Genomic DNA, 27,584 nt, shown 5'->3' with positions numbered 1-27,584 from the left:
AAATAAGGTTCTGATAAGAACCTGTTTCATATTTCGCCATTCAAATTGAGCACTTTCATTTGAGGCCGTAACTTCACAGCACATTTTTAAAAAACCTTCAATAACTTTAAATTTTTTTTAAAAAATTCATGAAGGTAAAAATTTAAAAACATGAAACAAGCAACAGATATGCTTAGATTACACATTTGTAAATTCAGTAAATTATTGTGTGATTTTATCATGTAAAATTTTAGGTAAAATATATCAATATCAAACTAACGATAAGGTATCATTTTTTCATTCATTGCGATTTATTTTGATTCAAATTCTCAGTTGATGATGATCATATGTTGATAATATAACATCTAATGCTAGTTAATTAATCAGTTTACATTCTATGCTGACGATTATTTACACATATACAGAGAGGATCTCTTGAACTGGGTCCAGATTCTGACGAATCCCCAGCTTCATCAGGGAAAATTTCTTCCAGTTTCATCAGGTTATAAAGAGTTACACAATTGTTTTTATAATTCATGGTTTTGTCTTTTTTGTTTGCTTGTTTTATTTAATCAATGAAGAGAAATTGTGAATGATTAATAACAATAGTATAGTTTTTGTTTCATTTTCCTTACATGCTAACAAATGTGCAAAATTATTATCTTAACATCAATTTAGGTTTTATTCGGTTTCAATATGCTCTAAACAAACTCAATGAGGCGGTTATGTTTTCTAAATTAAATAGTCGAATAGTATGGCTGACTTGAGATTGACTGTTGTCTGAGACCTATGTCTAATAATACGATTGATCATTGACCTGTCTGCTGGCCTAATTGTAGGAATGATTTTATTTTTTGTTTTGTTTTCCTTTAAATTATTGTGTAAACTTAGTTGGAATGATGATGCGATAGCAGAGCTATAATTTATACTAAAGTAGAGGATTGATTTAAAAAAATATTCAATACTTTTCGTCCATTGAACTAAAGTAACAATTGTGCTAATACAGTTGAGTTTTTTGGTATCAGGTGGTGTGCCGAATGATGTTTGTGTAGGTGTGTTTGTGTAAACCAATCCAAATTGTAGTGTTTTTCCTTCATAATAATTTAATATTGTTTGATTTTTTGTTAAATATACAATTAACTTTTGCCAATTAATTTTTCTCTTAAGTAGTTTAGCATGAAAGATCGTGAATTTGGATCAGTACTACTAATACAGTTTGGGTAGCTGCGCTAGTTTATCCTGGTGTAGGGGGGAGTTCCTCTTTCCGATTGTTGTTTGACCGACAACCTCGGTGTGTTTCCGTTTTGTCATATCACGCATGGAGAAGCATTTGACTTTTGATCTTCTTCGACGAGTGTGATGGCTGCTAGGTTATGTCATGTTGAAAGATGTCGTCAGTCCGATTGAGCATTCAGATTTGTATTTGTGTTCTCTTTTTCATGTAGATCGATCGATGTCGGTGCTCGAAATTTAGTTCCAGCTGAAAGAGGAAAAGACGGATATTAAAATCGTTATTGATTGTTTCACATTTTTGATAATCGATAATCGGAACGCCTTTAAATATGCTATCTACACCTATGATCAAAATACGAGTAGAATATGGGAGGGTGGAGTGATTTGTGTCATTCATTAGTTTTATTTTACCATTCACAAAAATCAAAAAGCATAAATTATGATTTTTAGTAGACTGAACATTGACGATTATTTTTTAAGAAATAGTTACATTTTACCACTGATGATTTTTTTACTGATAAGTTGGTCGGGTAGGTATTAAACCTCTATGATGGCGTTAAGAAAAAAAAATCATAATAATACTTACAAGTGCAAGAATCGGGTGTTCCTTTTACGTCCCATGTTGCACAGCTTGAAATGGCACAGTGACATATCTGTAAAGAGAAATAGAATGAGCTTAGTTCGAGCTTATTTCGGTTTATTTCTTATTGATAATTGAGGGATTTTCATCATTTGAAGGTTTGTAAGCTGGAGTATGCAGTCTTAAAATTGAAAATAAGTTTTAAGTTCAATTGAAGGAAAAAAAATCTAGCATTACAATTCTATTTTGAAGTTTTAGAAAATTAAAAAATGATTTTTTTCAAAGAGTAGAAATAAAAATTTTAAGTGACTTGAGTTCAAAACTGTCCATGAAAAAACAAAAACAAAATATTAAAAAATTCAAAAACATATTTCACTGATGACTTTTACTACAAGAATCAGGGAATCCAAAAATTGTTATCCTCTGATAGAATCGGGGAACTGAAATGAAGGGGGAAAATTTGAAAAATTTTACGATTTTTCAACCAAGGGATTTCAATCTACAAAATCTCAATAAAAAAAATTACAACAATTCAACATAACATTGAATCATTTCGAAAAATTCTCAGTTTGGAATGAGATCCGAACTTTTTAAATTCCTTAAATATTCCTAATTTTACTAGGTTCTCGGTGATAGTAAATTCAAATTTTGTTTTAAAAAAACTAAGAATTTATTGAAATTATTTTTATTTATGTATTGAACATTTCAGTAAGGCACAGGCAGGCAACAGACAAAATGACTTTTTTTCAAACGCAATCCTTTTTTGCAATGCATCTTTATTCGAATATTCATTTGCTTGTACATTTGAAAGATTGTAACATTCGAAAAATTTATCAAAATTACCTACACCTGACATGCATCCGCCATTTTTCAACAACAAATGCTTTCTTGTTGTGGGAATGAAGCCCGTGCCACATTTTTGGGGGGGCAATTTAGAGGAACTATCCCAAGCAACATTTTAAACTCTTGAAGGTTTTATAAAAAAACGATGGTTTTTTAATGGGATGGAGAAAGTCCTAATAGCCGTAAAGCGTATTCTGAGAAGATAGTTATATAAATTTTCTTCAGGATAGCTACAGAACCATTACATAACCTGGATATGAAACTGATATAAATTTCAGGATGATTTTTCTCATCCATTTATATTTCGGTTTAGAAGACCTCTATACAACATTTACAAAACCTATTTACAAAACCAAAAGCTTTTTAGTCCAATAGCAGCATTGAAAACGGCTACGGAAAATGACATTTCACATTCGACTAGAATGTAAACAAACATATGTAATTTTGGTGGCGAATCACATCGTAGTTAATTTGAATCCATTCATTCGCTGGAGAAATTTTGTTATAAAGATTTTTTTCTCTCGTGTGACTCGATAGCACATAGCATGGGCAATCGCTTAGAAGGCAGAGGATATCGGGCATTGATGGCCAAGATTTGCTAAAAGGATACTTTCCAATAAATACAATAGATAAGGTTTCATATCAAATTTTTTCTAGCCGTGAACAAAAGGCTGTCAACCTGATCGAATCGTCATCAGTTAGAAAACAAATTAGAGATGTTGATTTTGATTTTAAGTTGATTTTGTGATTTAACACTGTCCGAAAACCCATAGAAAGCTGTACAAATAATTTCCAGAACCGCAAAATTGAAAAAGAAAAACACTGTACAATGCATAGTTTTTATATTTATCACCTTTTATCACTATAGTTGCACTTTACACACCTCACAATAAACATTAATAACACTTGCGTTTGATTGAATTTTCTTCCGATTCTGCTGCAATTCAACTAGGTCATCGATTTTCCAGATTTGCTGTCAGCAGCAGGCAAGGACACCTGCGTTTATTGGGATGTTAAACGTGCAATTTCCAATAAACAGAACAGTTCTGTTCTTCCAGCCGTTTCCAACCACCTTCCGTTCGAAAGACGTTCTGCTCCTCCAACAAACGAAGAAGTCTTTTACCAGGAACCTATAATAATGTTAATTATATGCTTGTGCTTCCTGTGGATATTAATTGACCATATTTACCTGGGAAATGCAAGGCGTTGCGAGTTGCGATCCATATTTGCAGCTTTTTGGTCCCGGTCGGAAGCTGCAAGAACTGCGCCTTAACGGAAAAGGAATTTTCGGATTCCGGATAGAGGGATTGTTTTTTTATGAGACAATGACAGCTATACTTAAACAAATTGATTTGGCGTTTTCGAAGGTAACAACACTACAAAAAGTCCGCGACAAGATGTTTTGGTTTTATAATGACATTCTGCCGGAATAATTTATCTTGTTCAAGTGAAATAAATCTTATCAATAAATCGCCATTTTCTTATGAAATTTCGAAAATTTCAGATTAATTTTTCGATTGAAATTTCCATTGTAGAGCGATATTTTCTTTAAGATGCTACAAATAACGGCATTAGTACCAATTATCATTTGAAATAATGTCATAAGAGATCAAAAAATGGGCATTGATTTTTTTCGGAATTATTTAATAATTAAATGATAATTATTAGGATATACTATTTCTTTTTATTACTGGGGGGCGTTTTTTATTTAGCAGTTTTTCCAAAAACTAAGCGATAAAACTAGAAGCGCAACAACTTTAACAATGAGAAATGGGGAAAATTTCGTTTATGATATTCGATAGTTTCATAATAAAAGTCGTTCTTGAATGTTTGGCTGGATAAAAACTTAAAATTTTTTCAAGGTACTGAGTCAGATTATTTTATTTTAATAAATACCATTTCAAACCCCTTATTCGGAAAAAAAATTCATCGAATTTTTGGTTCAGTGCGGAAAAGAACTGATTATCTAGAAACAGCCTTGAGTAAAACCCTTTTGAGTCCATACGGCTGTATTAGGTTCTTCGGATGGGCACTTCAGAACCTCCTGTAGGTGGGCCCTTTTACACTTATAGGTGTTTTATATATGTTTTAATGGGGTTTATAAAACTAAACGTTGTTTTATAACAAAGTTTTGAAGTGTCCTTCCAGTTTCTAATAAAACTTAAATTGTTACTTGGGTATGTAAAGGTCAAGATCAGGATCAGGGCGCCAAGATTGACCGCAGCTCAGTCAGTAATGTGAACGATTTTTAGTTCAAACATTCCGTAGTTTGCCAGCCAAAAAACCGGAGTTGAGAAACAAACATCTCGAATAACACTGATTGTTTTATCGAGCTCTACAAGCCCTTTATGTAATTTAAACTTGGTCTTTAAACTTTCTATAATGCAACATTTCAAGCTTGGGATATTTTTAACTAAAAAGTTATGGTCCGTGTTTTTGCAACGAAGCGATGCAAATTCACATGAGAGTTTTTTGTTTGCTATGTTAAACTTAAACCACCTTGAACGTTATCAGAACAAACTGCTTCAAATGGTGACACTCTTAAACAAAATGTTCCTTGTCACGTCACGCAAAGAAAAAAAAAAAGAATTGTTGTTGTTGTTATACACTTATTAGAAGAGAGTGATCGATCTGGCCACCCTGATATGATACTTAAACGCCTAAAAGTATACTGTCCAGCTGAACAGTTCAACCACTGCTCGAATATTTCCAAGGTGTTTGTTCTATTGTATTTTTTTTGTATTGTATTAGATAAGCGGGAAAAGTTTTAATTTTAAAAGGAGACGAAATAAAATTCCTCTTTTCTGTTAGCGTTTCGCGAAACAACAAGCGTTTTTCGTTCCTCCAAAATAGTCCGCCACAACAGAGTGTTCATAGCCTTCAACTTTCAACCTGATATGATACAAACAAACTAATAAATTAAAACGCAATAAAATATCCATTTAAACTGATTTTAGTACATAATATTATGATTCACGCCAGAATCGTAGGAAAAAATCAACAAAACTTGTTGAGTGTTCTGCCCCTGAATTTATGCAGCAGCATTAACATGTCTTCAAAGTTTTTGGTAAGACTATTTTTCAAGCAGAAATTATTCAAACAGCTTTAATATTCTGAATGCAATTGATTGATTTTTTTTTGTTAACAGAAAAATAAATCGGTGTTCAGCCAGCCTTGGAAGCAAAATCTCAAAGCTTTTGAACATTCGTTAAACCAATCGAAGAGCAAGCTCTCATGCTCTCTTTTTAAATTATAATTAAGAAAAACTGTAAACCAGCTTGAAAATCATGAAGAAAAAGCTTAATATTAAAAAAAAAACTACTCACATGGTCGATCCTTCTTCTCGTCCTTGGCCTTGGTTTGGTAGGGCAGCTGCTGCTTCGGAAGTTGCTCGTGGAGTCGCGCCAGCCGGTTGAGATTCTTGTTGGCCCCACTGTCGGCCGGAATTTCGTTCAACAGATCCACCAAGGACTCATCGGCGGCGTCGCCTGTCAGCAGTTGTTTTTGTTGCTGGTGCCGATGGGCGGCCACCTGTTGCTTTTCCTGCAGCTCCTCCAGAACTGCTTGCTGCTGCTGAAGAAGGTCTTCCTGGCGCTGCTGCCGGTTGGCCAGTGTGGCCAGGTATTGCAGGTAGTTGATCTCCTGGTTGTGCAACTTTTGCACCTCGTCCACCAGATCACTGTACAGCTCCTCGGCCGCCGGAAGTTCTGCCCGTGGTCCAACAGCCAGTTCTGGCGGGGTGTAGGAGTCTGCCTGTCTGGCCAGGGCTGCTGGACTGAGGACGGTGAACATGCCAAGCACCAGAACCAAGTTCCAATGGGTTATCATTTTTTATATTTTTTTCTGGGGGAAAGAGTAACGGGTAGGGTCGTTAGCGAAAAATGTAATTAGCCGCACTATGAATTATTGTTTGCCATTGTTGGACAAATTAAGGGTGACGTGGTAGGGGTTTGGAAAGTTTTGATGAGTGCGGATCAATCAGTGGAAGCGGAGTCAATAAATTTTAAAACCATCTCTGGCAATCAGTTTGTGGAGAGTCGGACCAGAGTTCCAAGAAGCCGAGATGAAATAATAGGACTTGTAATTTTCTGTAAACCGTCGTCGTTTCCACAATTGGCCCTGGGGCCAAAAATCCTCGAACCTTCTCTTAAATGGCTCGCCCACTTCTCGCGTCATTCAAAGTGGATGTTGCTTTTCCGGCCGCCCCTCGATAACCGGAGATAGGATAAAAAAGCTTGGCTGAAACTGAATATTATTCACCCACCCGGGTTTTGTAATTTGGATTGGGAGCGTTGAAGCTCGAAGTGTATTCAGCAGCAGCAACAGCAAAAGTCGTAATCATCGTTGTTTTTTTTACGTTTTATTCCCAGAGAACAACCCGTGTTTATGCAGGCCTCCCCTTAAAACATTGGGGAACTGTTATTGGCATTGGACAGCTGTGGAAAATTCACTTCTAGGGGGCTGTTTATCTAAGAGTGTGCGCCACAATGACTAATACAACATCTTTTGTGGGTAACTTATAAACAATCCAGCTGCTGCTGGAAATGAACTGGAGCGTGTGGGATGGCTAAGTGAAACCGGAAGAGGGGGTGAACGATTACTTTTCCCTATTGTTTTTGGGTGAAATGCATTTCCCGGTGCATCCGGTAAAGTGAGGAATCACGTTGCATCAAGTATGGCATTGAACTTGCTGTAGCTAGAATTAGAATCAACCTGCTCTTGGAAAAGTAAAAACTTACCACAAAGCAAGTTTCGCTCATCTAAGATTTCAGTTACGAATTGACGAATGAAGCTATAAAGGGCTGTGTAGCGTAACAAAGTCTCTCGTGTTAGCTGGATTCCAAATTTTAAGAGACGGTTTTCCCTTTTCTGTACATGAACGTAAAAAAAAATATTGAAGGCGTGTAAGCTCTGTTCCAGAACATTCTTTCCAACATACTATAGACACATGTGGCTTTTAATCATTAAAAAACTTCAGCGTATGCACCAACAACTTCATAGGCAAAATCTAGTTGAAACACTACACGAATCAATAAATAATAAATAAAACAAATATAGTTCATCGCTAATCTCAAAAAAAAAAACGCCGTCAATCGTACGATCGCGATCCAGGCCCCTCTTATCGCAATCGGCGAGACCTTTCATCTTGACCTATTGTGAGACACTTCATAAAGGTTGATAACAAATATGTAGTACGGCCATTTCGAAACACACCTCAAAGTGTTTCACACACCACGACCCGATCTGGTCCATTGTCTAGTGATGGCGATGTGAGCATTTAAAATTTAATTGGCCGTTCTATTATTGGCATTTTCGTCGTTCCTGATAACCTTTTTTTTTAACAGAAATAAAATTAAATTGCCACTTTGTTTGAAAATGCTGCTTACTTTCGTTTTCTTTTTTTTTTTCATTTAATCGTAAATCGACCATTCAGTTTACATTGTAGCTGTTCATTCACCACTCAGTAAATACTACGGCCAATGGGCGAGCAGTGGAAAAGAAATTTGAAAAAAAGGAGGCGTTCCCGTCTTCATCTGTACGGCCAATGGCAGAGAGCATTCGGAAGAATTTAATGCTTTTATTGGTGGTCAAGATTGTGGAAGTTTAAAATTATGTTCGGTTTGATTATTTCAGTAGATTTCAACTTCCCACTGAATTTAGGTACTTCGTTCATTGATTTGATTGTTTACTTCTCAGCGTAGTTAGACAAACTCGATAAAAGTTTGTAGACATATTATCCCAAACTTACCTAAAAGTTCTTTCACTTCAAAGTTTCGGAAAACAAAACTGGCCATTCAGTAAGATTTGTTACTTTAACGCTTTCAAATATTCTTTTTAGCCTCCTAATCAAGATTTTAGGAATGCTGCAGGAATATCACATCAAGTTAAGACGGATAGGATTTGATAGATGTAAAACATTATTAACACCATAAGTATTGTAAACTGGTGAAACTTTTTCTGTGCATTTTTAAATATCTTGAAATTGTATTTTAGTGAGATAGTGAGTAGTGTTTAGAATACTTTTTGTAGTAAGATGTTCAAAGCATAGTTCATGAATGAAAAAAATTAATGAATGAATGAAATCACTAAAAATTGTTATCATAAATCAGGATTTCATGTTTTGCCGTAACGTTTTGCACTTAAGTTTTCAAAACATAATCGTTTCAGCATTATTGTTACTGACAATACCTTTTAATTGACCAACATTTTTGGGCGGGATCGTAAAAAATTCAAGAGAGTGCCTTTGAGAGACCACAAAACAGCTGGAAATCAACTATTTGACTAAAGTTCATGTTATAAATCGTTAGAAACCGTTAGTCCTAGGGAATCTATCTGTGAGCTAAAATTTGAATAAAAGTGAGGATGACTGATTCCATGAAAGTAAAGAATGTAAATTCATCTTTAAAGGTTCAATCAAGCGTGATCCGAACATTTCGACTGTAAAAGTAGTAAAAATGTGTCAATTCTTCTGTCTGGCTCATCCAACAGGCCACATAATGATTTTTACCAGTAAAATAAAAGAAATTATGGCGAATAAACCGTGCGCCAAACAATTGAATAGCTAGCGTGGTGAATTTTTGTAAAAATAAATCGAAATGGTCTGCAAAACGAATTTTTATTAGGCACTTGGTAAATTTCCAGCCAGAAATTTTTCGTTCATAAGTCTCGCGTGGATGTTCCGGAGAAGAACAAGGAGAGAAAGTTGAAGAATTTAATATGTTGTATTTAGTAAGGCTGACAATTTGTGGAAGCTGCAATCAGTACAGGCCGGGATGCTCCTCGTCCGACGCCATGATGATTGATGTTCCTCTTTGTAAAACCGGATATTTTCGGACCCGAGAAAACCATCAACCATATCATATCTTTTCAATCAACATTAACTATGGGCTCAATTCGAGCTCCATTAACTATGGGCTCAATTCGAGCTCCATTAACTGTGGGCTCAATTTATTTCACGCTTCGTTCTCTGTCTTGGTTCCTACAGACGGTACATGACGATTCTCACAATAAACGGCCAAATATACAAGGAAAATGCCACTAAACTCGACCGTTTTCTCTTTCACAGCACTTCCATAGGTCTCACATTGTTGATATGGAGGAATGTTGATAAGTCAAAGATGTGTGATTTTGCCGAAGGAGAACAATGTGCTAAACCCGTCAAAACTTCGATGAAATAAATAAACATTACATTATTGTGTCGTTTCACTGAACATTTCATCGATTTCCATCCATGCATTCAGAAGTGATTCACAAAACAAAGTGTTGCTTTTTTTCGAATACACTCCTTATCTAGGCATTAAACGATCAATTCGAGTTTTTTTTTGTTTTGTCTAACCCAAATTTTACACCTTTCCCGCCATTTACACTACATACTGAACTGACCGGGCCTCGACCAAACGCTAGAATGTTGCCCGTTTGTTTTTGGCAACATTCGATTTTGCCAACATCCGATTGCTATGATCATGTGTCTAACATAGGGTTGCCTGACGTCCCGCAAAAGCGGGACATGTCCAGTATACCTACTGATAAACAAATTTGATACACAATTGAAGCGAGTATTAAATTCGCTCTTGTGTTCAAATACCAGTTCTGTTGGAACAATTTCTATTCCACACCAAAGTAGACATGAAGTTTCTATCTATTTACATAATTCTTTGTGATAAATTTCGATTTTTTGAAAGAAAAAACCAAAAAAAACACTGATTACGATGCTTAAGAAACTGCTAAATATCAGAAGATTCGCAATTTTTTCGGGTATAGGTGGGCCTAATGTACGATCGTACGAATATGGTATCGAACGAAAATTGAGTAAAAATACCATAAGATCACAAATGGTTTATAGTTTATTATCTGAAAGTTTGGAAAGAATCGTCCACTAGGTAATTTTTTACAGTATTTTTACGGTGATGAAATTTGATGTGGGAAACCTTTTGGTAATACCGAAATTAACCTCTCATTAATAAAATTTAAGCTCTGAACGAGCTAAGAAAAGCTGTTTTGAGACGAATATCCAAAAAAACAAGTTTAATTTTGAACGAGAAGACATTTCTAAGCCAAATTGTGATTTTTACGATTTTCTATAGATAACCGGTTCACTTAGGCGAAACGCATTTTTGCCATTTCAAATGTCTGGGACATTGAATTTTCCTAATGAAAGAATGACTTTAATTCATTGGCGTTTTTCGGCGGATTTTAAAATCAAAAACGTTTTTTACCAATTGTCCAGACGTTTCTAGCTACTCTTGCTACTTTTTACATTAAGATTAGAGATGACAACAATGTTGTCCATAGACAGATAGACTATAAATATGATAGACTATGAATAAAAAAAAATCCCAAATACTAACATATAAATGTAAACGAAAATCAAAACCAAAAGATCCTGAATCAAATTAGTATAAACGAAGGCCAGTAAGTCTTTCAAATATTGTAAATAAGATGAAAATTCATTGTTCGAAATATAATTTTAGTGTCCAATGAAGAGGATCGAAAGCCAGAGTAGCTCGAAACGTTGGACAACTAGGAGAAAACGTTTTTGATTTCAAAATCCACAGAAAAACGTTTATGAATTAATGTTACTTTGAAACGCGGCGATAAACAAAAATTACAATAAAAGAATAAAGATTTAGAAAAATTATTCTTATTTCTATAAAGAAAAGGAGAATATCACGTTTTCCATCCCGAGTGCAATAGATTACTCAAATATTTTCAAATTGACGTCAGTTCGAAACCCTTCAATCTGAGAAAAGCATAATAAGGCGTATACATTTAGTGTCAAACATTCTAAAATGACCGTATAGTAAAATTTAAGGATTCATAATAACTTATCGAGATGGTGGCTCCAGAGAGAACTAAAGAGCGTTGGCAGAATTTATTAGTGTTCATTTCCCGGGCATTTTATCGTTCCCAAGAATCTGGAAAAAAAACCATATACTATAGTATTTTTTGCATTTGTTAAGTCTTACTCAGTATTGTAAATCGTTTTAAACTATTTCAATGCCTCAAAAATTCAATCAGCAATAAAAAAAAATTGAAAACTGTTGCCATTTTTCACACAACTGAAACTATTAAAAAATAAGTTTTTTATTGGCATAAACATCTGAATTATAAATGTAGGTATACAAACTTAGTCCAACTCACATAAACAATTTAACATCGTACTTAATTCATCCAGTAGACGATTAAAACAAAAAATTGTATATTATTGAGCCCTTTATTACAAAAAAAATCCTTGAATGTATAACTTTTTTTTCAAATGGGCCTTTTTTTTTGTCCCAAGGGATTTAAAATGACGTTGGTTCATTTATCTCGAGATAGCAATTACTAATGCAGTAAAACAAAATAATTTTATTTCGAATAGCACAAATAAAATCAATTAGTGTACCTACTTAGAAACAAGTGAATTGGAAAAACATAGTGTATTAGTGCTGAGTTTGCGAAACGAATATCCTGAATGATGAGGGTTGCAAAATAAAGCAGTTCAACCCTTCTCGTAGTGTAGCTCGTGAATTTTTAGAGATTCTATCTCGTTTTTCACTTTTTACTTTAGGATGTTAGACGAAAAAAAAATTATTTTGAGTTTAATGTTTTTACCATTTTTTAAAGAAAAATAGTTGAGATTAAAACAAACATCAAAATATAACAGCCTTGAATCCTTTTTGCACAAATATTTGCCCATAGAATGGTTCTTCTACACGGCTCTCGCGAATCGAAATGTTTTTGAGCGAAAATATTTCAAGTCCTATACATTAAAGACGAATTTCAAACCGTGTAAGAAATAAGTTTAGTAAAATGTCATGTCATTTTTCGGTAATTAATCTAAATTTTGAGGGTTCGAAAATTCCCGGGATTTTCATTTTTCCTGGGATTTGAGAATTCCCGAAAGTTTTTGATTCTATAACGTGAATTCCCGGGAAGGACACTCTGAAACAGTGGTTTTCAAACTTTATTCACTCACCGCCCCCTTTTGCCAAATATTTAAGCTCAACGTCCACCCCCCCCTGGCAAAATTTTTAGGAAATCTTTTGAAAAATGATAATCTGGATCGATAAAAAACCATTAGCTTTTGGCTTTATGTTGTTGTAAGACTCAAAATTCATTCAACATTATATGAGGCACTAAGAACCATAATATAAGCATAAAAATGATCGATTATGATTTAAAAATTTCAAACGATTCTTCATATTTTTAACTTTATCTCTGGTTTTTTTTTTGGGATGTTTAGAAATTTATTTACTAACTATTTCGTTTGAAAGAAAAACGCAAATTTTCGAAAAATATATGGAAAATGACCGAACATATAAACTTAAAACCGTGTTTTCTCGAAATTAGCTTCGATGCACTTAAATAAGGTTACCAGATTTTTTTATTACGTATCCGGGCCGGACAAATCCTGCAATTTTATATAAAAACCGGGTAAAATTCGAGCATTTGATTTCAAATTAACGACAAAAAGCCGGGCAATTCCATGACTATTTTTATACAACTTGCTCGTTTTGGAGGCATGAATAAAAAAATTTGCAACACAATTTGTGTTTTGTTTTGTTTGATTTTCCAAATAAAGTGAATTAATACGGGCAAAAACAGGCTTTTTTAAATGATGTAAACAGTAAATTCTATGTAAGGTTTCCTGGGCAATGACTTAAACTCTTACATATTTTCCTTCCAAAAATTTTATCACTGAATCACAATGACGCCTTTTGAGCTGATTAAAACTTTCTTAAGACTTTTTGAAAGCTTTTCGTTGAACAGGTTTGCAATTTCATCAAACTGAGCATGCCTTATCCCTTCGTTTCATAAAGTAACAAATTTGCAACAATTAATGTATGGAAAAAGTGAAAAATCGTGTTTTATTTTAATTTTTTTTCTTGATGTACTCATCATTTCCAACTGCTAAAAATGATTTTTAAGGAAAAATAAAAAATCATGAAATGAAGGGTTATACATGGTTTTGTATGGTTGCGGCATGAATTTTTATTTTAAACGATTGCAACTCTTTTCAAAAACTGCTCATTTTTTTCGAAAAGTAAAATAAATGCTGCAGCGAATTTCTATTTGATTCCCTAGTAGCAGACTTTTTGAGACAGTACATTTCAAAGATTATCAAGCACTGCCATCTAAAATTAATCTTTTTTAAGTATAACCCAAAAAAATCTTACAAAACAAGATCAACATGCAAAAATACCAAATCTGGAACAATTAAAAAAATCATTTAAAAACATTTTGAGAAAAAAATTATTGAGTTACTGGTACAAAAATTTACCGGCAATTATAGATATATGAGTCTTGAATCCGATGTTTATTTCTGTTACGTAATTAGATTGTTTTGCGTCGAATTTACTCGTTGTTATCTGTTGTTTCGTAACTTGGAAAATGTGTTTACCAAAACACACAAAAGTTAGAGCCAAGAATAGTGATTTTTTTCTAGAACAACCGTAGCCAAAATTCTATACGACTTTTGCCCTTGTTTAGTGATCCCTTAGAGTTTACAAAATGACCTGAAATTAATTTAGTCTTCTTGAATTATTTAAGCCTTCAAAGCTTTGATTCGGATTATTTTTTACCTGAGTTAAACAGTATTATTGAAATGCTATTACTATGTGAGCATCTTTTAACATTTCCAAGATTTCAACAGAGTTCTAAATTGGAAATTTGAATTTTATTGACATTTTCTAGGATTGATCAATTGAGTTTTTCTTAATATGATTTTAATATGTTCAACTAATTGTTTTGACATTTGAATATTTTAAAAGGGACGGATCGAATTCATCAGACAGTTATAAGCTCGGGTAGAGATTGACAATTTTTTTTTATTTAAAACTTCTTATTTCCTTCCTTCAATTTTTTTTCGAACTACTGAAATCTGACTCGACTATGAAAGTGATTCACTTTTGATTCAATAATCAACAGTTTTTTCAGATTTTGATTCTGAAATTCCATTTCAGTTCGGTTTTTAATTCTCAGTTTTCTGAGTTACCCAAACAGGACGGATGTATTTTTTTACTTGTTTGTTTCGTATCTCGAAAATAGAACAAATTATTTACATTGCACAAATAATGGAAGAAGTAGCTGCTTTGCAGTCCTCAAGAACATGTTCCTCTCCGAAAGAGTTCGAAAACTGGAACCATTTCTAGGTCATGCGTGTTAAAGCAAAAAATAGACTACGTTGAGCGATCAACCGTTTTTCTTTCCGATTCCTTTTATAGGCTGCTAGCGTACCTCCATCGGGTCGCCTACGAACAGCATTGGATATTGTTCAAAGATGTAGGTACATTTGCGATTTCGTGGAAAACTTCAACAGGTTGTTTTACTAGTCGCCCGAAAGAGCACAAGTTTAAGACGTTTGACCTTTTGTTTGTTTTTCCAAAAGCCTTTGCCATAAATCGGGGCTGCAGATTCGGTTTCCCCACGAGGCGCGAGTTAGATGGAATTATAATTTTCCAACCAAATCCATTAACCGGCGCCGCTCAATTTGGGGGAAAGCAATGTTTCTGCATATTTGCAAAACGCGAGCAATTGGGCTTCAGGGGCTACCTGTCCGTCCATCCTTAAGCTGGAAATTGAGTCGCGTATCCTTATCCGTATCAGGCTGTGAAAGCTTTAACGTTTTTCAGCACACCTTCTACCTTCCGATTGGATTTTGCATCTTTCCGCTCTGTGTAAAGAAAATCATATGAGCCGAGCACATGTTCACATATGCGAAAGATCACAGAACGTTCTACCAAAGAATTTGCCAGCAGCTGCTGCTCTTCGATTGTTCCCCCATCCACCCCCGCTAATACATATGTGGGGGCGGGCGAAACGGCGCGTATTGGATATCTTTTTGAAAATAAACATGGCTCGGAGGAGGTCTGTTTTGTGATACAGAATCTTTTGATGCCAAAGAAAGTCGTTCGGAATTGCAGTTCAATTACTTAAATACCACTCACAGTTGGGTTCCATTCAGAGAGCTTTCAATTATTCATTTGGACTTTCACCGTAATGGATTTCATTCGCTGTTAATCGTTCATAATCGTCGAAATATTTGTTTTTTTTCTCTCTCATTTGATGCGTGTGTAAGGTCAGAAATCAAAAGCTTTGGCCGACATCGTCCGGTTTAGCCCGCCGGATAAGGTTAGAATATTTAATCGGTGCAAAAACCTTCTAAGAAAGCGCCTTTTTTGTGCATGTTGAGCGAACTTCGTTTGGGGATTGCATTGTTTTTTTTTTCATTGCAGCTTTACAAAGTAACTAACAAAAGCGAACATTTAGTGAAGAATGGCGCCCCAGATTGTAAACAAAAAATACACACGTTTCGTACAAACCCTACGATTTAATGCTTATAAGAAAAAACAGTGGTAACGGTTTTATGAATTATGAAAATGGATGTTCTATATACCTTCTTCTAGGGGATAACCTCACAAAAAAATTACACAAGCAAAATAAGCATCAATGGATGAATAAAAATCAAAGTTCATGGGAAGAACATTTAAAAAAAATAGGTATTCCAACCATGTTCACTTTTACTCCTTGTACACAAAGCGTAAAATCTTTGTTTTTTTTTTGTTTGTTGAGTTACTAATTCGTCACAGATAATTTATTGAAAATATATAAAAAAAACATTGTTCTTCGTTCATGTTTACATCGTTTTCAAAAGTATAGAAATTTACAGCATTTTTGAACTTCGTAAACTTAAGATTAATTTTGATACCAAACCACCCGTTAAATCTGAAAATGAAATTCAAAAACAATTTCAGTACAATGAAAATTTTTTGAGTGATGCTCAAAATATGAAATTTTGCAAAAAGAACGATGTACTTGTACAAAAATCCAAATATTTAACTCTGGCTACAAAGCATTATTTAAAAACTTCTTTTTCTCATAGTAGAGGATATTAAATTTGTTATCAATCATCTCAACATATTGCGGATAAAATACGGGATATCTCGTTTTCTGCTCGCGGCGATTGAACTGCACTTAGAGCAAGTTCACTGCTGTTGGGAAAAAGTGGTAGAAATTTCGTACCTTTTTGCACATTTCGAAAATTTTGCAATGCAAAAACATTTTCAAGATCTGTGGCCTTCAAGTTTTTTTTACAACACGTGTTGTATTTTCGCATGCTGTGATGCAAAATTAGCAATATTTCCATCACATACGGCTGAAATAGAAACAGTGCTGTAAAAAAATACAACACCCGGAGATCTTGAAAACATTTTTGCATGGTCAAATTATCAAAATGTCTAAATTTCTACCACTTTTTCCCAACACCAGTGAACTTGCTCTTAGAAGCATAACTGAAATGCTGAAATGCTATAAATTTAACAGACTTATACCGTCTCTTAAGTTTACCCCCAACACTGACAACTTTTACGGGGTGCAACCGCCTGCTTGAGGTTCAAATCTCGGGCAAAACTAGTGGACTTCTGAATCATTAAACGAACATAATAACAGCAGTTAGGGCAAAACTCGTGGGTAGCTAGGTTGCTACTGGCAATAAACGAAAACACTATTATTAGGCTGTGGCCGAGTTTAGTCCTCTTTAGAGGAAGCATTTTTCCTGTCATCAAAAATTGTAGCAAATTTTTAAGTCCGGAAAATTGGCTTAGCTTTTTGAATGGAACCAACCTAGCGACGGAAACTTTTGGAACTTTCGGGAGGCAAATCCTTCCCCAAGACCAAGAAGTTTTTCTGGCGGATCGCAGACTCCTTCAACATCTAGGATTGGCATTTAATTTGGCATTCCCGGTGAGTCCGTTCTTTTATTGTTTTTTCATGTTTGTCAGTGTTTTGATTATAATGCAGCTGTTCAGACGGGAAGGTTCAATAATTTCATCAGATCTTCAGGAAAGATTTCTTTTAACTCTTTCGCTAAAAAGATTTTGCGTTAAAATGGATAGTCACTTGTTATGAGACTACTAACTTTCGAAAAAATGTAAAGTAACATTAAGTTCAGATTAAAAACTTGGAATTCAATTTTAAGAAAAACGTTGCAAAAATTGTTAGTTTTAAATTCCATCTTTATAACACCTCATCTAATTACTTTTGAAGTTTTTCTCACATATTATATTATCGCTTTGAGTTGAAACAGGGACTTGCTGAGTTTCATATCTACTACAGCAAGTTTTCATATACAATTTTTCAAATTTGATAGAGAGAGAGATCTGGTTGCACTGGTTTCGGATTAACGCGTTTTCTATTTTAAGACAAATAAATTTGGAATTGTGAATGTTTTCGTCGGGTAAATTTTGTACGATTTAGTGCAATCGATAGTTAAAGTGTGCGGGGTTAAAAGCAGTGCGGAGTTTTAGTGAAAAAGTTTTAAGTAATAGTGAAAATATGCGAAGTCATTTCTCATAATTTGGTATTCAGATGACCCGGCAGTGTCATTTGTTTTGATACCTGAAACGTTTGTAAAACGTTCACAAAAATGGTTAGAGATGGCGCTAATCGAAAACAAAGACATGGTTCGAATCTTGGGAAGCGGTAGATACAATATTCTACACGACCAGCAAAACTAAGCTAAGTATTTGTCCATACCCCTTTTTTTGTTTTTCAAACGTTGTAACCATTTTTATAAGATTTCAATTTGCTGCAGTTTCTTCTTATATCCTTTTTCATGTTTTTTTTTTATATAAAATATATGATTCCTCTTGAGAACACTAATTTTTCTAGTGTTCTATCCCTTTGCTTGGTGAACGGAGTCCTAGTAAGAATTGTAATTGAAGTTACCTAAAAAATAAATGTTTTTATAATATTTTCATCATTTTTTTATATGAATCTTCCTAGGGATTTATTAGAATTTTTTCAAATTGATGAACCAATATTACGTTTCTTCAATCATTTCTATGTTATGAGAAACTATTATGCGCGTTTAAATTCAACCTGATACTTAGATCTGTGTTTTGTTTGGGAAGAATAGCTGATGATGTTAGTTTTGAAGCATAGTCATAGGTGCATAGTTTTATTGTAGTTTTCGATGTAATTTTATCCGTATGTAGATAGCAAAAAAATGAAATAAGATGTCGCTCACTTAGTACTAAAAAGTATCATTCCAGGCGCAAGCGTTACACCTTCAAGTCGTATTATTCTAGTATACCTTTAGGCGCATTTCAAAGCACCTTTAGAACAATTTTAGAAATCACCTAATTCTCCGATATCGAATAAATTTAATATGAACTGTGCACTCTAAAAAAGATGTTATGGAAATCAAATTTAATCAATCAAAGTTTAATTTTAAATTGGAGCTTAAAAATCTATTTATTATAAATATTGGTTTGGTGTATAAAAAAATTTTATTGAACTAAATACGATGTAATTCGAATTAAAAGAATTTTTCCGGGCGATGAAAACGAAGCATTCAAAAATTATCCTCCTTATCTTTAGATGTTGTAGGAACCACATCAGGGAAACATGATAGTTCAATGAGAACTCAATTAGGTATCTCATGAAAGTATTTTTGGTTAATCGAATTTAATCATTTTCCTCAGTATTTTCCAAAAACTTTTACAATTTGTTAAAAAAATAGAAATTTTTATTACATGAGTTGATAAAGCACAAATCTTTTAAAGTTTCCGAGGTTAAATATCTTTAATTAAAAAAACCAATATTATTAAAATCAGATGACGTTGATCTTTTTGTTTTGAATGCTTTGAAGTCTAAGCAAATTTTGCAATATAAGATGCCTTAATTCACATTCCTGATCTTTTTGCAAATCTTATCATTAAAAATTGTGTTTTTAACTATTGGAATTTAAACATTGATATCTAAAAACAATATCTATACCACCACACATTAAAAAGAAAAACATATCTTGCGACAATCTATTCTTTTAAAAATTGATGTATAAATATGATAAAAACACAAGTAAATATACATAACTATATGCTATCACTATTAAATTATCCACCAACACTAATTTCATCAATGATATATCCACTTAAACTCCCGTTTCTTATTTTTTTTGATTCTTTATTATGTATTTGATTTTGTTATGTTACGAAAGCAAAGAAAAATTCCCATGAGACAGAATCTCGATCAAACTTTGTATTCAATAGGTATTGATTTTTCAGATGCAATAATTATCAAGTACTAGATCGAAGCTCTGAAATGATTTAGGTATACAATCATATAAGTTTAATAGTCTTCCGTGTGAGCATTATTGAAAATAGACTATAAATAAATTAAACCCTTAGAACAATGATTTACAGAAAAGGAATCAATGTACTTGAGGTATTATAAAGACTAAATAGAATTAGCTCAAACTAATGAGAAATCCATGGACACTGAAAAGTTGATTGAAACATTAGACATAAAAATTGATTAAATAATCTGGTAGATTGAAATGGTGAATCCAAATGAAAAAAACAACAACTAACTAATGTGTTGCAATTCATGGAAAAGTAGCAATTATTTAAGCATAGGAAAAAATGCTTTTAAATATCTTTTACTATCCTTTATGAGGCGAAGAAGTTCAGAAGTGCAGGAGTTTCAGAATAGAACTTAGGAGATTGAGAGCAAAGAACTCATGTGACTTCATCACATGTCAGGGTGATTTCCAAGTCAAATAAGCTTTTCTCCGAAAACTCGGCCTAAAGTCGCTTATAGTCGATGAACCTCAAAGTAGACTTTCGCTAGCTCGAAATAAATTTTGTTTCAAATAGTACACGTGTGAATTTTCAAATCAATATCAAGTTTCGACTCAAAATTTAGTATGTAATTTTTAATAGATGTTTTGATTTCTTTTATTTACCCAAACTCGTGTTTATCAAAGCATATTTACATAAATGATTTGTTGTGTTATAACCACACAGCATGATATTATTGCGAGTTCGTTCATTAGTTAGGAATTACAATAAGGGAAACCAGCGAGTTCAGTTACGCGTGAAAAAATCAAGGACCTATTTATATTTTAAACAAATACCACCGCATTACAACAGTGTCAATTAAATTCATTATAGATTTTTTTTTTAAATAGGATTCTTATAGTAACAATAGCATAGGAGAATAGGTTAAAAAAAAGATTTTTACACTCGTCAAAAGTGTCTCTTTATCATATCCCTTTTCCCCGCATCCGCACCAAAATTGTTTTGCTAGGATGCAGAGGTAACCTCGGTCCTAAAGCATAAGTTTATTATCTTTCATCCTTTTCTCTTATTTTCCTCTATCTATTGACTACTAGGACGTGGCCGGCGCCGTTATCGATGTATAAAGGGAGAGCATCAGTTTTGTTCATTGAGAATATGTTGTCACTCCCAGACACCTTTCTTTTGACCTCTGGACAAAATTGCTGGCCTCGGTCAATCACGGAGTAGCAACCATTGGCGATGTGGAATTCGTTCTACTTAGCCACGCCTGCGGTTTTGGAATCCGAAATGTTCAAGTAATAATAATGATGGAATAAATTGTCGAACACAAAAGTACCAAGTCAGTTTTAGTAATAGTTTAACCGGCATTTCGGGTTCAATGACTCAAGGTGGATGTGAGTAGTCAATCAAGCTAAGCTAAGCTAAGCTAAGCATATTATATTATCGCTTTGAGTTGAAACAGGGACTTGCTGAGTTTCATATCTACTACAGCAAGTTTTCATATACAATTTTTCAAATTTGATAGATATTTGGCTAATTTTATGTTAATACCATAATCGAAAATAAAAATTCATGGACAAATAATGAGTCAAATTGATATTGAGTAATTTTTTATGATATTAATTTAGTTTTCAGTCATTATATTCGATTTAAAATGTAGGGGAGAATGAGGATACTTGATCCCTGGGTATACTTGATTCCTTAGCTATATCTCGAAACTGGAATGTCTTACAAAGATCAAATGTTCTAGAAAAATGTGCCAAAGTGAGCAAAATAACAATGCTTGTAGTTTTAATTTTTTTAACAAAATAATTGTTTGAGTTATTGAACTTTGTTTGAAAAATTTCACAAAGTGTAACTTGAAGATCTTTTTTCATCACTTTAAAATGTTCCTTACATGGGAAAATTATGAAAAAAATATTTGTTCCAATGCATCAATCGTTCGAGCGTAAAATGAACTTCATAATGCCATATTTTCAAAGCAATGGAAAACTCTCAACTTTTTTTCAGAAAAAGTTTTTTAAAATGTTGATTATGGGTACAATTGATTCCCCTTCCAAACGGCATATTCTTATTTTGAATTGATCGTTATGATTGTTGATTATGAAATTACTAATATTTATCCAAAAACTAATATTCATCAAACAATTTTCTGAAGAAAAGAGCAAAAATAATTAATTTTCTCTAAATTATAAAAAATAGCGCCTTTAAGTATGCAATGTTATTAGCGTTGAGACAAAGTTATAGAATTTTCTTCATATGTCTGCTATAAATTGTGAAATGAGAACAAACATGACCAAAATAGTCAATTAACATTCTAACTTGGGGTTTTGTTTGATTTTTATACAAGGATTAGGGCTTCCTGAATAAAAGATCAAGTCTCCTATAATAGGGGATCAAGTCTCCCCTAATTTCAGGAAAATCGCAATTTTTTTACTCCCACGAAAATGCTTCTAGTTCATCAACGGGTTCAAGTATCGTTCTAATTTTTGGAGCATAGAAACTTGAAGTTACAAGCTGTCAGAAAATGTCAAAGACGGCGAGTTGCTAGATTTTTCCAAAATGATATGGTGAAAATAAGAAAAGGGGATCAAGTATCCCCACTCTCCCCTATCCTTTTAGTTCAATAGAGTAGTGCCATAAAAGCAGTGAGTTTCAATATTCAAATGATTTGTAAGAATCCAATCTCTCTTAATTAAGTTAAAAATAGTTTAAATTAGGTTAAATTAGAGGAAATGAGAGTTTAGTTTGTGTTTTCCACAAAAAATAAAAGTGCAGGAGAATATAAGTTTTATTCTCTAAGATCACAACACAGTCAAAAGTGAAAAAATGAATTTCTGTCTGTCTGTCTGTTTGTTCCCTACAGACTCGGAAACTACTGGACCGATTTGCAAGGAACTTGGCAGGAGGGGTCTTTGAGGGCCAGGTAAGGTTCCTATAATAATTTGAGACCCCTCTCACTCTCTGGAAGGGGGCGAGGGAGTCTCTTAAACAAAATAAACATGTTTGAATAACTCGAGAACCGATCATGCAAATAGAACCAAATTTTGTATGGAAGTGTGTTTGGCTATGAAAAATGTTTCTAAAATGGTTTGGTACCCCTCCCTCTGTTCAATGAGGAAATAGGAAGCTAGGAGGGAGGCTCCCATACAAATTTTCGCAAAATTCGAGAATTGATCAAGCAAACGGAACCAAATTTGGCATGCGATGGTATATGGGTTGGAGGATATTTAAAAAATTGGTTTGAGACTCTTCTCTCCTTTCAGTGTGGAGATGGAAAATGGGGAAGGGCCTCTCATACAATTTTTTGCAAAATTCGAGAACTAATCAAGCAAATGAAGCAAAATTTGACATGGGTGATTATTTGAGTACGAGAAATGTTTCTATGATTATTTGGGATTCCACCCTCTTCGATTGGGGAGATACAAAGGAAGGGAAGGGGTCTTCCATACAATTTAATGGTTTATTCGATATAATTAATCATGCAAATGAATCCAAATTGCACATAGGAAGGAAAAAGGCTACGAGACAAATTTCTACGACGTTTGAGACCCATCTGTTTTCCACAGGGATAATAAGAAGGAGAGAGGGGGTCTTCCATACAGTTTTATGCATTACTCGAGAACTAAATGAACAAAAAAGAAACAAACTTATCGTGGAAGTATATTCGAGTACGAGTAATATTTTTTTTATGTTTCGAGACCCCTCCCACTCTCCAACAGGAAAAGGGAAGGAGAAGGGAGATTTTCATACAATATTTTTGGATCACTCGAGAACATATTATTAAAATTTAATAGCAGAGGGCATTTAAGTAAAATTTTCTTTCTTCCTCCTTTCACTGATTCGATAGGAAGGGGGAAGGGAAGCTTCCATATAATTTATTTTAATAACTCGGTTGCTTATCTAACAGATGTTAACAAATTGGAAGAGTATTTGAATACAAGTAATATTGCTAAGATATTTTGATGCCCCTCACGGAAAAGGTGAGGTGAGAGGTGCCATACGTTTGTTTTGCTATATTAAAATAGCTTTCACTTAATTTTACAGGGAAAAGTAGAAGGGTTTGAGAAATGATTTTATGCTTATTAAAAAACCCCTTTTCAACTACAAAAAAAGGGAGTTCTGCGCAATTTTTTGTATAAATTGAGAACTTATTTAACAAATGGAACAAATTTTCAAATTTCAATTAAAATTTTTTCAAGCGATAGAAACCATTTTTTGATTCAGGGTTTTTTTGATTCAAGGCCTCTGCCTTTTTCAGAAGAGAAACTTGTAGAAAGCTCTCAATGTAAAGATATTGAAAATTCATTCATAAAGAAATAATTTTCCCACGATTTTTTTTGATTTCTATAAAGTATAGCAAAGCACACCGGATCAGCTAGTTCAATATAAAGAATTTTCCGGTTTCATAGGCTAAGGTGGATGTGAGTAGTCGATGTTATAAATTTAACAATGGAACTTCATTCTAAAAAATTAAAAACAACATTTTCGATAACTCAAAGATACTAAATTTTTAGAATTTCTTAGATATTGGATTCCGAATTTTAGTGTTTCCTGGCTTAGATTCTTCGTGGTCCTTAATGTGTTAACTTTGCTTTATCATAAAATAATACTGCAATTCATATTTTTATTTTTATTTTCTATGAGCCAGCTGATATGAACAAATTACACCTGATGATGGTGCCGTAATCTGGTTTAAAATAGATGGATCACTTTTTTTTTATATTTTCCGATTATTTTTTCTGTTAAGGCAATGTGCGTGTTTCATATTTTTAAAACCATTACTGGAATTTGATGCTTTGGGATAACAATGATCAATCTCTATTTTGATGATTTTAACAAGTTTTCTTCTCCTTTTCATAAAGGATACAAAACACCTTCATAATATTTACTAATGTTAGTTTATCAATTGCTAAAGCAGTTCGGAACAAACTCAACTGATATAAAATTAATCATGAAACTCTTCAAAATTGAACAAAACACTTTCGGTGGTAGATTTAGATACTAAATTTCTAACTTTTTCTCCAGTGAACTCTGAGATATACAATGCTGAATTTAGGTTTTTTTTATTTAGATTTCTTCGCGGTGTGTTGTTAAGGGCGAACAACAATCAAAATCGAAAGATGGACAATGATGCTGCATAAATTAAGGGGCAAATTTTTTTAACACTACTTGTAAAATTTTAACTACAAAAAAAAACTCTTGGAAAATGATTATTTACCTCAAAATACAACAAAACTATACATTTACTAAGTCAAAAAAGGTGGCTTGTGATATAGCTCAGTTGGCAAGTCTGTTGTCTCCTGAGCCGATGTCCGCGAGTTCGAGCCCAAGAGTAAACAACGAACGCAGTTGTACCGGATAAGTTTTTCAATAACGATCCGCCAACTGCAACGTTGATAAAGTCGCTAATGCCATAAAGATGGTAAAACGACTATAATCGAAACAAAAAAAAAACTAAGTCAATAAAGTTGAACATTCACATAAATAAACCTGCTACTTCCAAACGCTTTGATTTCATCACGTTCATCGGTTTTTGTTTATGAGCCTTCGAAAAAATAGATATTTCAAGATTTTGAAATTAAATTTTAACTTACATTTGAAATTTTCAAAAACAAATCAAAGTATTTCTCAATTTGAAACTCAACTTATAGGTTTTCAAACGTAGACTTGTTATAGTAGTTTAGACTTGTTATTAATGATTATGTGGAAAAAAATCATGTTGATCAAAGTTACCCCGGTGATCAATGTTACCCCGTTTTACGGTACTTTCGTGGATTCGGGCAAACTTCGGTGAACCCTAGAATGTTGTTTTCTAACAAGATGGAGCCATACGAAACCGACCCAAACCTGACTGGAGGAGAATATGAAGCTTTGGTCTAAGAATCTTTGGCCTCCGCCGAGCAATCCGGATTTGAACACTCTCGACTTTTTGATATGGACGTATGTCCAAGCAAAAGCCTGTGGATCCTCTAACTCATGTGTCGATTCTGTGAGGGCCTCCATCTCAGAATCGCGAGCTTCAATGTCAGAGGCTTATATTGCGAAGGTATCCCCCGATTCAGATGAAGCCTGGAGAAAGTATTTAAGAACGAAAGGGGACACATCGTGTTATTGTTTTTTAACATATTCATCAACATGCCTGAATAAATAAAAGTTTTAATATCATTTCAATATCAAGAAAAGTATGTTTAAACCTTGAAGACAGATATTTTCATTTTTTAAGGGTCATTCTGTATACCTTCGCCGCGACTATTACGGCTCCCCCTTTTACTTACATATATTAATCAAATAATACACCCGGCAAAATGAAATTTTATAAGTAAACTGTCTAAATAAACAAACCTATGATTAAAAATACTGTATACCTAAATTTATTCAAAGTTTTTTTCTAAATCGGAATAAAAAAAGGCGTACAGGGGAGAACTCAAACGTCGTCATTATTCAGATTGATAATTATTCTCTGAACCTGAATTCTGAATCTGAGTTCTGAATCCGAATTCTGAGTCTGGATATAAATCTAGAATTTAAAATTTGAATTTTGAATCTTTTATTGAGAACTGAATCCTATCTTTAGTCCCATTAAAGTCTAATGAGTATAGAACGGCAAAATTCATTTACTGAACTAAATTTCAACATTCATTCCAATGAATGGGGGGAAAAATGTGCTCCCTATTTGTTTGGGCGGACGGAAAATCTCACCTACTCTTAGAACGTGTTTTGGAAGCAAACATTTCATTCAGCTGCCCAAATTAGATGATTAGTTTAATACTAGCACTCGGGCGAAAATGGGAAGAGAAGACCATTGGTTCGTGGGATGGATTTTTTTATGTTTTGTAGAACCGTCGACCCGTATGGATAACTTCACTAAATTTCCTCTCCTGTAAGCGTGATCAAGTTTTTCGTTTTTTCCCGCGCCTCGGCCGGATTCGACTCCTGTCGCTTGGGCACAATTGCTTCTTTCCCCCATCCAACTTGAATAGAAAAACATTTAGTACTTTTCCATTCGCATTCACATTTGGGGATGATGAAAAAATGTTTTTTTTTCCTAACTCCGATTGCTGACGTCTTCAACAGGTTGCAAGCGATTTGAATCCCCTCACTCTCTCTTTGGGGTAAAAGGTAAAAGGCGCGCTTTCGTTGTTGTTCTATCGGGAAATCCGCTGATCCGTGTAGCCCCACGCTCGTGGATTAACAATGAGACCAGTGCAAGCTTTTCTCATTTTCACGGCTGCCGCGGAACTTTGAAAACCATTTTAATATTCATCGACGGATCAATTCCGCAAAACAGGAAAGCTTTCGACCCAGAAAGCCTTCGCTTGGAAGAACCTTTCCTAACCGCAAAAGTAACCACCATTTACAATCAATCGAAGGGGAGGAGGGAATGTTTTCATATGTAAATTCTCAGCTATTAATATTCACCTGTGCGCTGTTAAGCTGAGCCGCCACAAATCAGTTGAAGAACGTAAATAGTTTTTTTCTGTTATCACTTTGCAACGTAATCACCAATAACAGTCCGTTAAAACGAAAATGTCCTTTCAAGAGTTTATTTTTGCACAATTAATTTCTCTTAATGAGTTTTGTTTTCACTTGAGTCACTTTTTTAGCAACGTTTATCAGTTTTACAATAATCAACACACGTGTTTGCTATCATTCACTTTTTTCAAAAAAGATTCAATGAAACTTTTTCAAAATTGTTCCACAATTCAGCTTAGGTTAATATGGGGAAAAGCTGTTTTCCCAGACACTTGCACCAACTAAGTGAACGGAGATCGCGCGCGTTTAAACCTTATAAGATGGTGAGTAAGCTAGTGAGTTAGTGAGTAGTGATGAGCGAGCGAGATAGAAAGCGTCTTTTGAGCCGTTCAACAATTCTTGCCGGTAGC

General features: G+C 33.9%; 1 protein-coding gene across 1 annotated transcript; it reads right to left on the bottom strand.

Moving 5' to 3' along the window:
- Positions 1 to 297: 297 nt before the first annotated feature.
- Positions 298 to 27,584, bottom strand: LOC129757501 (uncharacterized). Its single transcript, XM_055754765.1, has 4 exons — positions 27,121 to 27,584; positions 5,962 to 6,478; positions 1,799 to 1,865; positions 298 to 1,459 (listed from the first exon to the last, which is right to left on the bottom strand). The coding sequence occupies exons 2-4, from the start codon at positions 6,461 to 6,463 to the stop codon at positions 1,450 to 1,452; spliced, it is 579 nt and encodes a 192-aa protein (XP_055610740.1). The 5' UTR covers positions 6,464 to 6,478; positions 27,121 to 27,584; the 3' UTR covers positions 298 to 1,449.

This window comes from Uranotaenia lowii, chromosome 3, assembly GCF_029784155.1.
Source record: "Uranotaenia lowii strain MFRU-FL chromosome 3, ASM2978415v1, whole genome shotgun sequence".
Lineage (NCBI taxonomy): Eukaryota > Metazoa > Arthropoda > Insecta > Diptera > Culicidae > Uranotaenia > Uranotaenia lowii.
The sequence above is the reverse complement of the archived record's forward strand: the minus strand, read 5'-3'. Positions and strand labels throughout refer to the sequence as shown.